Raw genomic sequence first — 13,776 nt, 5'->3', positions numbered from 1 at the left:
ATTGCGTGGGTGGACGGGTGGGCGAGATGGATGCTATATAATGATTGTTAAGACGTTGGAGAAAACCGTTGGACGCAGGCATAATTGCCCAGTTTTAGCTTTAGGTTTTCGGTCAACCTCTCAAAAATAGTCACCAGCAACGTCTTGGAATGAAGGATTGTGGACCTACTGTTCAATCTTTGGCGTTGGCGCCGCCCGGGAGGCCAGCTTTTTAGAGTCTCCTCTCACTAACTTAGCAGTACCACTAACCGACCTCAGCACTAGTTAACTGGAACCTGACTGGACTGGCGTCTTGCCCGGGTCGTTGCGCCAAACGGGAAATATGGGGGACTATGCCTTGTTTTACTGCAGAGTTGGGGCACTTTGTTTTTTTCTTCAGGGTGCCGTCCTGAGTATTTGATTGGTGGTGATCAATGGGCTAGCCAGTCAAAGGTCGAAACAATGGTGTATGGCGCCGCGCATGTTGGAAACGACCATGTCTGGCTCACCAAGTTCTAGCTATACGCAGAAACAGAGTCGTGCAAAGATCTGCAGTGTGTTCGTAAGAACCTGTCGTACGCTTCTACCTCGGTATGGATACTGTACCTATCCGTGCTCTGTACTAGCTCAGGTGTCGTTTGGTTGCGCAAGTTGCTTGTTGTTCTCCTGAGGAGAGGAAAGTAAAGGGACAAGACCTGCAATAGCACGGATACATGATAATAATATTATCCATCCTTGATAAGAAAGCGCCGTCATTCTCTAATTGGGTTGCATTCTCCGGTACTATGGATAAACTAAGCTGATCGAAAACTACAATGTTGCACCAGCCAATTTCCTTTATTATAGACCGGGATTACCACGTATGTATCCGTCGTAGTACGGACCAAGAACCGGCGCAAGGACTGGACGCGATAACTATGTAAGAGAAAGGGGCGCCAATCCAATCCACCGCGCCGCCAGGATATCCTCGTTTTAGGAAAGCTTCCAGAACATATTAACGAATAGCCTAATTAAACTTCCAAGCTGAAAACACTCAGTATTTCCAGGTTGAATGATAGCATAAATCTTTCGAAACTGATTAAGATAAACACCAAGACCTACCTGCAATGCAAAAAAAAGCAATTCCGATCATCATGGCTTTAGAATAGATGATGTACAGACATACGTGGTGGAGTAGCACAGCTATCATATCTCAGCGAGTAACCGATCTCATCATCGATAGGCCCGCCATACTTTGTTTGTGTTTCAATAAAAGACGCCTCGAAATCCTACGAGAAAAAAAAAGAGAGTCAAACTCGAGTCCTGGGTCAGCTGGGGCCATGTACAGAAGTACCAGAACTGAGCAGCTGAGAGAAGACAGATATTCAGCTTTCCAGCTCATGCATCATTTTACAAGTTTGTGATGCAAGACAGAACACGGATTGACTCGTCACATCTCACAAGATCCCAAAGTGAACCAACTTTTCCGGTCATCCCATCATCCCATTTTTTGATATATCCCATCTATAGCAACTCCTTAACAAAATGCATTTTCCTTGTTTTCGCAAAACATGTATCCCTGTGAGTTTTTCTTTCCGTAATCTAGTTCAAAGCAATCATAACCCCTTCTCTCAAAATATCTTTCCTTTTTCCCTTCCTTTTCACGCACGAAAACAGCAGTCAGTCTAGTCGTCGGCAAAAGCCTCAGCTCGGGCCTCGACATTCTTCTGCGACTCATCGTTGGAGGGTCGGTTGGCAATGAGGCGCTGACTGGTTAGTATCACAGGGCTTGTCGTATGGTGGACGGGTGGCACTTACAACCAGGTTTCTCAACAGAATAGCAATGGTAACCTTGCCGACAGATGGCACGTAGATAGAGGCCTTTTCCTTGATGGCGGGACCGTCAAAGTTTCTGTAAGACGAAAAGTTGATGCAGACGGCACCCTCACGGATGAGTTCGGTGGGGACCTTGAAAGACTCGACGGGAACACCTCCAATGACAACATCACTGAGAGGAAGACAGTCCTCAAGCTTCCAGCCCTCCTTGTCTTGGACAAGGTGGCGAGCCTTCTTGATACCTTCTCCGCGGGTGAAGACCTGGACACCGGTGATATCCACAGAGTAGACGGTGGCACCGTCGTTGGCGAGGAGAGCGGCAAGAGGTCGGCCGTTGACCTCGGATCGGTTGATGACGGTAATGGTCTTGCCGTAGAGTCGGTTTCCGGAAGCCAAGATGGGGTTGTAGATCTGCAGGTACTCGAGGATCTTGACAACTGCGAGAGGAGTGCAAGGGAGGATGGACTTCTTGCGGTTCTCGGGAGGGTCAATGAAGCGGATGTTGTGGTACATGTTGTGGATGTGCTGGTGACGAAGACCCTCGACGTCCTTGCCGAGATCGACAGACTCCTGGATGTACTTGTCGTGAGAAGGGTTGTTGGGGAAGATGGGGTAGTAGACGATCATGCCGTCGACATCCTCATCCTCGTTGGCTTTCATGATCTCCTCCTCGAGGAGCTCCTTGTCCACAGTTCGGAGGTCAAAGTTGAAGCCGCTATGGTATACATTAGCGCCAGGTCAGGGGGTAGCCATCACCCGATAGACAGGGCGATATTCAAGCTACACAGAGGAATATCTCACTTCTCTTCACATGTCTTCTTGGACCACTCGGCGTACTTGACGGCAGCGGGATCACCGTTGGCGAGGAAAGCAGCCAGGGTGGGTGTGCACGGGTTTGAGCCTTGGATCTTGGCCAGTGTGTCCTTGACCTCACCAAGGAAACCCTTGGCGATGGTCTCAGCAGTGATGACCTTGCAGGTCTTGGGGACGGTTGAGGAAGCCATGGCAAAAGTTCTCAAGTTTAGACTCAGACTGCGGAAGCAGGGTTTGATCTGAAATCTCATGGTCAGTCACATGTGTTTCTTATCGAATTGATTGGATTGATTTGATGAGTATCTCTGCATCTTCCTCTTCTCTTTTAACTGTCTCATCATGAGTCTAACAAGGTGAAGACACAACGAGAGTAACCAACCCCACATAATTTTGGCCATGAGCCGTACTACCAGCATTTTTTTTTGGAGTGACGAGGGGATACGATGCCGTCAGAGCAAAGGCTGGGGGCCACGTGATGACGAGAGACTAGGACATATTGGAGAGAAGAGACTCACCTTTGAAGAAGTCGGGGTTGATCTGGCTTGTTTTGATTCAACTTTGACCAAAATTTGGAGGTTAAAGGAGAAAGAATGACAATAATCGCAAGTTAAAATGTATCCCCCCACCAAAGAAAACAAAACTCTTGAAGAACTGCCCCTCCATGGTCCCGAGTCATTAAGAAAAAAATGTTTACGCAAAAAAATCGGGGGAAAAAAAACAGAGCCTAACCCTTCGTTCCTCCACTCAGAGAAGAGAGTTTTAAGTGCCCCTCTTACCGTATATAGTTTAGCCATCATGATCGTCTTGGGCTCTCTGTGAATCCCTTTGAAGCAATTGCTCCATGGGGATCATGGCGTTATCCAAGATTGAGTTTGCAATGAGGATCTGAGCTTCATGATGCAGAATATTTATCATGACGGAGAATGAGTTTGGAAGAGACAGGACTAAAAATGCTAAGCCTCAATAAGAATCCATCAAGATTGCATGCGTTTTAACATTCTTTCCATCTTTCTAGGTTGCTTCATTCCTTTTGCCGATTTCGGCGCGTGGATTAAACCTCATGGTTCCACTCCCCACTGACGCCATTGCTCTATACCAAAAAGCAAACCAATCAACATTTGACGGTTTTATATGATTCCAGAAAGGAATATAATCCAGTAACAACGGGAAATTCTTCAATAAACCATGCCGATTGAAACACGTCCAAGCGGGCGACGACGACGACGACGACTCGGATCTAAGGCCAGATCCTTGAGGATGTTAAACTCAAATACAGCTTCTCAGCGCCCTTAGTGGTTGCTCAACCACGCCCAGTGCCAAGTGGCTATATGGCTTTCGTTAGTCCTCAACTTGTTCAAGATCTGGACGATTCCAATTTCTTTTTATTGCTGGGCTGAGCATTCCATACATGCAGTCCAAGCAACATGATCAACAGGCGGCGCGTGAGTTGCTTATCGAGAGACGTAATCCTGATCAATTGCTCTTCCGTCATGTCGCTGATGATGGAAGATATGCCAAATGACGGCATAGTATGTACATACATACCAACTATACCATCTCCTTATAACTGGCACATTTTCGGGTCTCGCAACAGCTTTATATAAAGACGAAAGACCAGGGTTGAGCGTCCAATACGAACAACATCGCACGCTTGGTGCCCCCATGATTGACACGACACCACCATCTCTTTACGCCCGCGACAAGATAGGATAATTCCCTAGCGCATTGCCGTGTTTCCTTTCTCGAATATGTCAACGTTCGAAACGTTGCTTATCTCCGTCGTTCCTGCTCTTTATCGCTGTAGCTATGGCCTGCTGTATGGTATATATATGCCCTTACCCCGCCACACCTTTACTCCGCGGAGATTCACATTTCAGTTCTCCAAATACCACCACGGCCTTATCTCCCACCCTTCTGAGTACCATCCAGGCCCCTGGAACAAGCCTCCCTGCAGCGGCTAGGGGATCGCAATAGCCTTGTTCCTTATCGCGGCTCTTGTTGATCGCCCTTGCTGCACCCGTTACGCTCAGGCACCCTGGCATATGGCCAATTACATGTTGGACATTTGAACACAGACGATCAGCTTATCAGACGACAACGGCGTGAGCACCCTGGCTTGCAGCTTAAGGTTCTGGATCGGTTAAGTAGTTTCGGTACATGGCCGTCTCGACTAACACTCGGTGATGCTGCAGCTCTTATCTCGCCATGTCTAGCAAGGACGCGTCTCGTCATTCGACTCGCATACTTGCATTGTTTGAGACATGGGCTGGAAATAAAAAGCACATGTTGATCAATGCTATTCGTCTGTATCGTTATCTCTACCGGTTAATTTAATTTGGTTATCTGGTTGCTCACCCTCGCTTGAGTGATTAGGCCTTGACGCCCAAAAAGCCATTTGGGACTTGCTTGTCAGGGGCTCATAGCATGATATCTAGGACTTGAAAAGCACTCGCCAACTTTATTAAAACATCTGTTGATGTGTATCGCAATCCAAACTCACCAAAGTTGATCGTTCAGTGTTTGGAAGCCTACGAGACTATCAACTGTCGACCACTGAGGCTCTGCAACACTGCACTACAACGGGCCGCTCTTAGCCTACATCATCAGCCCAGTTCTTATCGGATTAACGAGGAATTATTTACAGGATTCAGTGAATTGTGCATCTCCGGGCCTCCGAGTATCGCTGCACCGTTCGCTCACTGCCATCTCCAAGACACCGCAGCTAAGCTGTCGTCTTCTTATCGATCCAGTATCCCAAAGATAGTTCTAGGAAATCCGGAGATACAATTTTTGATGTTTTTGCTCAACTTGGCCTGCGAAGTATACGAAGCAATCGTGCTATATATGTCCTAAGCGTCATCCCGTTTCAAAGGCCATTCAAGCTCATCACCAACAAGCAACTCAGGGATAATCAAGACCCTTCCAATTCTCGCAAATCATTTCAACTATCTTCAAAGATTACGAATTATCTGGCTTGAGATCTATCGAACTCGTCGACGAACCTGTTCAAGATGGGTTTTCAAATCACCCACCTGTGGAAGGCCCCTGAGGTCAACCCCATCAGTAGAAAAGCACGAAGTGTACCAATGCTCAACCCTATCGACATGTACGGCAGAGTGTTCTCTTTCTCATGGCTTGGATTTATGCTTGCTTTCTGGGCTTGGTGAGTTGAAAAATTCCAAGTATTGCTCTGTGGTGTACTAACAAGATACTAGGTACACGTTTCCCCCTCTATTGACAGTCACTATCAAAGAAGATCTCCATCTCACACCAGCTCAAATCGCAAACTCCAATATCGTTTCTCTCTCTGCTACATTCTTCCTTCGATTTTTGACCGGCCCTTTATGTGACTTGTATGGCCCCCGACGCGTCTTCGCTTACTTGATTCTCCTGGGCTGTCTACCCATCGGCCTCGCACCACTTGTCAACAGTGCAACGGGCTTATACGTCTCTCGGTTCTTCATTGGTATTCTTGGTGCAACTTTTGTGCCTTGTCAGGTATGGTGTACTGGGTTCTTTGACAAGAACGTAGTTGGTACTGCCAATGCTCTGGCAGGAGGATGGGGAAACGCTGGTGGCGGAATGTAAGTCACTCCTATCACTCACGACGACACCAGTCTTTGAAAAAGAAATGGTTTATAGGAGTTTTTACTAACTATTTGAAAGCACTTATTTCATTATGCCTGCAGTCTTTGACTCTCTGGTTGCCAACCATGGCCTGACTCCTTCAAAGGCTTGGAGAGTCACCTTTATTGTTCCCTTGGTCTGTTTGATCGTCTGTGGTCTCGGCATGCTGCTCCTCTGCGAAGACAGCCCCATGGGGTCCTGGGATAACCAAAATGAGCTTGTCCGAAAGAACATGGAAGCGCATGGGATCTCTAGCTCTGGTGACGTTACTCCTATTGGCACACGCACACCCGATCGTGCAGGTTCAGACGAGGAGAAGAGCCCCGGTGAGGAGAAAGACGTCAAGATTGGCGATCACGAGCACTCCATTTCACGTACAGAAGCTATGGAAATTGCTCGAGGCGAGATTGTCGTCAAGCCAAGTCTCCGCGAAGCGCTCCCTGTCACATACTCCCCTCAAACCATCTTTCACATCGCTACCTACGCATGCTCATTTGGCGGCGAGCTTGCTATCAACGCCATCCTCAGCTCATACTTCAAGAAGAACTTCCCTCACCTCGATCAGACCAAAGCCAGTAACTATGCTGCGATTTTTGGCTTCCTCAACTTCGTGAACCGGCCTTTGGGTGGAGTCATCGCAGACTTGTTGTACAACAATTTTGGACGCAGCCTCTGGCTCAAGAAGGTCTGGATCATTACCTGCGGACTCGTGACGGGTGCTCTTCTTATCGTTATTGGAAAGGTCAACCCTTCTGAAGCTAACGGGGGAAACATCGGCACCATGGTTGGACTTGTGGTGGTCATGGCTATTTTTATCGAGGCTGGTAACGGTGCGAACTTTGCTCTTGTGCCTCACGTCCACCCTTCTGCCAACGGTATCCTATCAGGATTAACCGGAGGTGGCGGTAACATTGGCGGTGTTATCTTTGCTATCGTCTTCCGCTTCATGCACGGTGGCAATGACTATGCCATGGGCTTCTGGGTTATTGGAATCATCACCATTGCGTTAAACCTGGCTGTCTGCTGGATTCCCCCACTGCCAAAGGGCCAAATTGGAGGCCATTAAGTGCATTGGAGTTTGCGAAGGAAGAAAAGAAGCAAATGGATGAGTTACTAATGTTTTACGAAATTATTGATTGGTTTGAATGCTGGCCAGACGTGCAATGGTTCAATGGAGCGGTCAAGCTATGGCAGTTATGGTTAATAGGATAGATAGTCTATCGCGTCAAAGGACGATGCGAAGGTTGCTTTTTCACGAATACTATGGGTTAAAATTCACAAACGACTCTAATCCCTATCGTGCTGCGTTTCTGTAAGTTTGTCTTCACCATGATCTAATTGTCCAACAAGTGATCGACATGTCTTCTTGACACCCGAGCGAAGTTCGGAATTAGAGAATGACGAAAGAAGCGACCCAAAGTAAGACATTATCGTACCAAGCTTTTTGTCGATATGATGATTTGCGCTTGGTCCGTCTACCACGCTTCTAGTAATACGGTCACTAATTGCCAACCACCATTAATGACATACTTTGCGTTCTTACACCAAGACGAAATGACGTTGAGAATGAGACATTTAGGTTCGAACTTGTCCCTGTCGATCAAAACGCCACAAAAGCGCCGCGTGCGTTTGACAGACAGACAAGAGGCGCTGCGTCTCAGTGACACGAAGACACAGAGAACGGGCTGTCTCAATGTTTTCCCTTATCTGTGAAACGGGACACGAATGTGAGACTTGTATACGCAATCAACTGCAACACCAAGTTTTTCGATCCGAGTGTTACGGATGTTAGATCGCTGTGACCCTGAACGTTGGTGATTGAACTATAATCTACATTTGGTTTCATTGCAAAGGATGGTTTATATCAACAAACATCTGCCCTAAAGACTACTTTCATTTGGTCAGTCTATTCTGCAACCCGCACCGGCCTTTCTTCCCTTGCATCTCACAGTAGTAAAAGGACTCTGTCTAAAGTATTTGATCTACAAGGAGAAACAAGAGCGAAATACCTCACAGCTATGTTAAGTTACCCGCAAGCAACAGTTACGTTCCAGTCCGCGGCGAAACGGCATCAAGCTCATGCCAAGGACGCCACTGCCGGCAAAGGTTGAAACGAACGATGACGGATTCGTAATGCTCCAGCATTCCTTCAGCGGTAGGGCTTTCATACACGTAATGGTGGGGGGTGTGCCTCACAATCAATTACCGTCGATTAATTGATTGACAGACATCCATTTGAGACGAAACGACACAAAATGAACGGGTGAGGCAGCCCAGCGATCAACATGCAGAGAAGCATCAAGTAGCATGGAGATGGCCCAGAGCAAAGTTTCGAGGGCGGAGATCTATTGCTACGTAATTTCCCTTGATCCCAGGAACCCAGTATACAACGCCGTTAGATCCACAAGATTAATATGCACGTTTGTCCCCAGCGGTTTCACATACCGAAAATCACAATATTACCACAAAGTTAGTCGGGTTACCAAAATCGCGCAAAAGACAGAATACACGAGCTGCGTTTTAGGATGCAATTGTCAAAGTAAAATGGGGTATCTTAGTATTCATATTCATAACACTAGAAGGTGATGATCCCTGGGAAAACAAAAGTTGGGTCATATGTCTATTCGACGTAGCGGCAGAGGAACACGGGGCAGCTACATCGGAGAAAATTGATCAAGACAAATAACCCAAATTGGGTTTTATAGTTTTTTCCTCAATACATTAACAATCCAGAAAACCTTCCGTCTCATAAATACCAACAAAAGAAGCAATGTATGTGCGCAACAGAGTCCTAATATACCCAGTCTGCTCCATACCCAGAAGAAATGAGAAAACCCTCTAAAATGCAGTCATGAAGTCATGACGCCACGCTAGAATCAAAGATCAAGTGCGTGACTCCGCTTACAGAGCGAAAGCGGCCATGACGAGACCAGCGACCAGGGCAACGGGAGCACCGAAACGGGCAGCACCGGAGACAGGGACGGGAGTAGGGGTAGGCTGGCCGTAGACAGGGGGCTGGCCAGCGGGCTTGGTGGGAACAACGGGAACGTTGGGCTGGGCAGGGTGAGTGTAAACGGGAGGGTGGGGAGCAGTGCCGTTGTTGTGGGCAGGAGGAGCCTGGTGAGCAGGAGGAGGGACGGGGTAGTGAGTCTTGACAACGGGGACGAAGGTGGTGGGAGAACCGCCAACGGTGGTGGTGTTGCAAGGGACAGTGACGGTCTCGTGGACAGCAACGACGGTGGTGTGAGGAACGGGGTAAGCCTCCTTGGTGGGCTTGGGAGCCTCAGTGGGGAGCTCGTAGTCGTTCTTCTCCTCGGTCTTGGAGGGCTTCTCCTCAGCCTCGGAAGGCTTCTCCTTGCCACCCTCGATCTTGAAGGGGAAAGAGTACTGGAAAACCTCGGGGTTGCTCTCGAGCTTGAGGACGAGACCGTAGACGTTGTTGGTGCCGACGGAAGAGTCGATCTTCCAGGAGTAGGATGCAGCGTCGTTGTCAACACCGGTGGCAATGGTCTTGATGGGGACCTGGGTGTTCTGGGTAGCACCACCGATCAGAGAGATGGAGATCTTCTCGCCGGAGTACTTGGGCTTGGCCTGCCAGGTGATCTCGAGGGTCTCACCGGTCTGGACCTGCTCCCAGTTGCTGGGGGTGAGGACGGGGTCGAAGTCAGCGACCTGGGCAAGAGCCTGGGCGGCGAAAGCCATGAGGGCAGCGGCGGAGATAGTGAACTGCATCTTGAAGATTGGATTTAGGAATTACGGTATATAGTAATTGGTAAGGTAGGAAAACGGGATTGTTGTTAAGAAGCTGCGAAGCGACCTAAATTATTATGTATAGTAAAAAAGAGTGTGGTAGGCTGGAAGCCGTGAAAAGAGTGACTGGTTTGAAGGTGGTGGTGAAGAGAGAGGGAAAAAAGAAGAAGAAGCGGCGGATGAAGCTTGCCTTTTGTGATAAATGCCAGAGGGGGACTGGGTGTGGGAGGGAAGGTGAGAGGGGGGTGAGGTGTGGGGGTACGTACCCCCGAACAGTTGCCCAGCTTGGACCAGCTTGGGCCAGTCGACCAGTCCCCTGCGGGACCATTGAGCGCCAAGGGGGACGCTAAAGCAGGTACCATGCTAACCATCCACTCGAGGTGACTTGTGCCTGTTCTGCAAGCACAGCCCGTGCCTTACAGGATTTAGCTGCGTCTAGTTCGTTCCTGCGTCGGCGCTTGCCTTGCCTTGCAGTAGGGCAGCACCAGTTCAGTTAGGTTCAGGCCAACCCAAGCCAACTCAGGTCAAACGTCCTACGAAGATTAAAAGTCCTCTCCACAACAGACTGTTGGTCGGTGAAGGCGCGTGCCCAGTTAGCCAGTCCAACGGCTAAAGCACTCTTAGTCCAGGGGCAGAATCGGCGCGACAAGGCATTGAATCTCGAGAACCAACTGTCAGCACTCGCTAATTGGCAGCACTGTTTCAATGCACCCCTGAGAGACCTCGCCCGCTCAGCCTCTCTCTCTATCACTGAGGTGCTTGGTGCGCACCAGTCAGAAAGCCCAGAGAAGCATTGCAGTGATTGCACCACTCTTCACTGCTCTTGCAAGCGAACTCCTTCCTCCAGCGTTCTGCTGCTGGTCAGCGCGGCTTAGACCCATCACGGTTAGCAGTTCATCCGCTAAGGCACAGTCAGCCAGGGGACTCCTCCAATTAATTGCGACACTGATACGCCGTTCAGTTGGCACATGAACGCGATTGATTTACCCTGGTGACGGTGACAGATTGCGAATCTGGACCAATATCAGCAAACATGTCTCTGAATTCTGTCTCGCCTGTTCCGCAATCCCGTCCGTGTCCCAATTGCCCGGCATGAATCACTCATCCGCTGTTCAGGATGCGGGCCACTGCACTACAATTAGAAATCCTGACCTTCGCCTCGTGCGGGCTGGACTTTGCTCGCTTGGGAGAGATCGGACCATGAGGGCCGAGAAGACCAAGGATCATTGTTGCGTCTGCAGGCAAAAATTCCCATATCGGCTTCGTCTACAAGAATGTAATTAAACTTGAGTGGGCGACGTTCTATCGATTGGCTACACGCGGGGACGCACATGTCGGCGATTCGGCAAACCCCTGCTTGGCTAGGAATTGGCCCGCTGTTTCGTATGTATCTGCCCTTTGTTAACTCCTTTCCTGTCACTCTTTTTTAGTTTTGGTTGACTGTGAATGACTGACTGATCTCTAGGCTTTTAGGCGACTCATGACCCATGCCCATGCCCATCGAGACCTTTTCTTGGACCTAACAAGATTACCTAGGATTCCCAACTCCAGGGATCTCGAACCTCAGGGGCAGGGAGCCGGTTTCCGGGCCTGATCGCCGCTCGTACCCCGAGATGAGATGAATGCTATTATGACATGGCTAACATTATCAGTTGCTATTGTTGTTTGCATTCGAATCCCTTTGTTGTGCATGCGTAGACCTGCTGTCTTGCGTTCCAGCTCTTGGCAGGTTTGGAACATTTACCACCTGTGCGCGTGCTGTCTTACTTCCGTTTCCTGGTGCGACATTTTATGTCAGCACAACGTCCCAACTACCCTTCCCGGAACGTCCAGAATAGAAAACAGAGAATTCAACGTGACAGTATATGGCCCTACCCGAAACACTCGTTCTATGTACACTGGAAGATGCTCACTCTCCCTGGACGTGCTTTCTCCGTATAAAGTTGCAGATGAAACACTCGAGTAAAGTCAGAGCTGCAACGTTATTATTAACTCCCCCATAAAATGCATTACCAGTAAACAAAGGCCCCATTTTCACTGGAGTGCTGGAATATTTGCCTAATGGGGGAGTCACCGACAGGCCTCAGCGGAAGAGTTAAAGTTCGGGATAAGCTTGTAGGTAACAGGCAAACTATTGTCTTCTCAATAAGCTTTTGCTAAATGCTAAATGCTAAATGCTTTGATTCAACGCCCATTCAGTGATATTGTGTATATACTATGTCACTTTCCAAGCATGCCCTTTGATCAGCGAATCGTTGTCTCAGGAACCAAGAGGCTGAAAAGTATGCCACACCAAATTGTCACTTGCTTTTGCGTCTTCCAATAACATGGTCACAACAAGAATATGTTTTGTGTAGCCGCCGTAACTCTCGTAGGGCTGCTTACTTTGCTCATTTGACATGGGCACACCCAATCGAATAGGCGAGCTCGGCGCACAACGGTTTTCGTATGGGCCTGTTGCATTCAGAGAATACAACGTGGTACGTCTGGGCCGCGACGACGATCATTTGCGATGGTGAAGGGAAAGGAGATGAAGGATTCGAAGCGATCACGGGGTACTATGGCACCATCTATCCGATCCGCTAGTATCGAGTCTTGGGTGAGACATGCAAAATGAAATTCGAGATGAACGACTAATAATAATATGCATTTGCATAATGACTATAGCAAACTTTGCAGCGGTGGTATGGTATATCTAGCCCCTATGGCAAAAGTCAGGACGACTGACACCCTGTTGTTGTCTCGTTTGTATGGGATTGTTCTCGCAATAGCAGTAAGCAGTTCGCATCCCACTCGACCGCCGCAATTAATATGGCTCCCCATTATTGACGTACGCGGTTTAGAAGTACGATCCGGCTTACCTGTACAATACAGGATCAATAATCCCCTCATGGCCAATGCGATGCTGGCTAGGTCGACCAGGACCCTCGCCAGCTCCGCTTCCGCTTCCCATAATGCGCCGATTTTCCATCTTTTCACAATGCTTGTCCCGACGCCAAACCATCCTTCGCTACCTATAATGCACTCTACCTAGGCGATTGTTCACTTCCTCCACCAATAGTGTTAGCCACTAAAAATCTCATTTCATCTTTGAGGTCTATTCAGAGCATGACATGTGAGCTGCTCTCAATGACATATCGCATAATGCTACAGCAGGAGTTGCGGTTAATTCAAGAAAACATTAACCAATTAAATTTAAACGCCGTAACCGTCGTCTTTCAAACGCTTTAGAAGGGTCCAGTCGATCTCCAATCCACCACAGCTGAACCGTGGCGTTGAAGGCGGAAGCTACGCCAGGACTAGCTGACTGCTTAGCCAACTGCCAATCTAGGTTTATAGGGGTTGCAAGATTATCCCCAGCTAATTCTTCTACGCCACATGAAGCTATTCTCGTGGAATTGAACCAGCCGCTTGGGAACATTTCACTGGCACGTTTTCAAGATTCATGCAGGCAGACCTGGGAAGGGTTGGTGGCATCGTGATGCCGAGACCCCCCTCCCTTTGCTTTGGTCGATCGCCGTTTTCGAAATTACTTCGATTCTTGCAGGCGCTTTGACAATTGCCTTGGCCGCTAATTCCTGTCAAGAGAGCAGAAACTTGGAACTGATGGAATGACCTTGCAGTTGGCTAGTAATGAAAGACGGGGATTCTGATGAGACAATTGTCTTGGATATCATGTCGGTCGCGGAATGTCTCGATTCCTCTGGCATGGATTAACAATGAGGCTACGAAACTGACACACAAGGGAGAAAAGCTTGGAGAGAGACAGGCCCTGGGAATAAGCAACACATC

General features: G+C 48.5%; 4 protein-coding genes across 4 annotated transcripts; 2 read left to right on the top strand and 2 right to left on the bottom strand.

The window, feature by feature from the left end:
* Window positions 1-1,643: 1,643 nt before the first annotated feature.
* Window positions 1,644-2,798, bottom strand: FPSE_00080 (uncharacterized protein; the record flags this gene model as incomplete). Its single annotated transcript, XM_009253200.1, has 3 exons — window positions 1,644-1,724; window positions 1,777-2,509; window positions 2,596-2,798. 3 exons carry the CDS (start codon window positions 2,796-2,798, stop codon window positions 1,644-1,646), a joined length of 1,017 nt encoding a protein of 338 aa, XP_009251475.1.
* A 2,820-nt stretch (window positions 2,799-5,618) lies between these two features.
* Window positions 5,619-7,300, top strand: FPSE_00079 (uncharacterized protein; the record flags this gene model as incomplete). Its single annotated transcript, XM_009253199.1, has 3 exons — window positions 5,619-5,770; window positions 5,823-6,191; window positions 6,274-7,300. The coding sequence occupies 3 exons, from the start codon at window positions 5,619-5,621 to the stop codon at window positions 7,298-7,300; spliced, it is 1,548 nt and encodes a 515-aa protein (XP_009251474.1).
* Window positions 7,301-9,135: 1,835 nt separating this feature from the next.
* On the bottom strand, window positions 9,136-9,966 carry FPSE_00078 (uncharacterized protein; the record flags this gene model as incomplete). The annotated part of the gene is made up of 1 exon (XM_009253198.1): window positions 9,136-9,966. The coding sequence occupies one exon, from the start codon at window positions 9,964-9,966 to the stop codon at window positions 9,136-9,138; it is 831 nt and encodes a 276-aa protein (XP_009251473.1).
* Window positions 9,967-12,217: 2,251 nt separating this feature from the next.
* FPSE_00077 (uncharacterized protein) lies at window positions 12,218-12,711 on the top strand (the record flags this gene model as incomplete). Its single annotated transcript, XM_009253197.1, has 3 exons — window positions 12,218-12,266; window positions 12,406-12,464; window positions 12,664-12,711. 3 exons carry the CDS (start codon window positions 12,218-12,220, stop codon window positions 12,709-12,711), a joined length of 156 nt encoding a protein of 51 aa, XP_009251472.1.
* Window positions 12,712-13,776: the final 1,065 nt, after the last annotated feature.

Source organism: Fusarium pseudograminearum, chromosome 1 (genome assembly GCF_000303195.2).
Source record: "Fusarium pseudograminearum CS3096 chromosome 1, whole genome shotgun sequence".
In the NCBI taxonomy this organism is placed as follows: Eukaryota; Fungi; Ascomycota; class Sordariomycetes; order Hypocreales; family Nectriaceae; genus Fusarium; species Fusarium pseudograminearum.
Note: the sequence above shows the minus strand (reverse complement) of the source record. Positions and strands in the feature narration are given on the sequence as shown.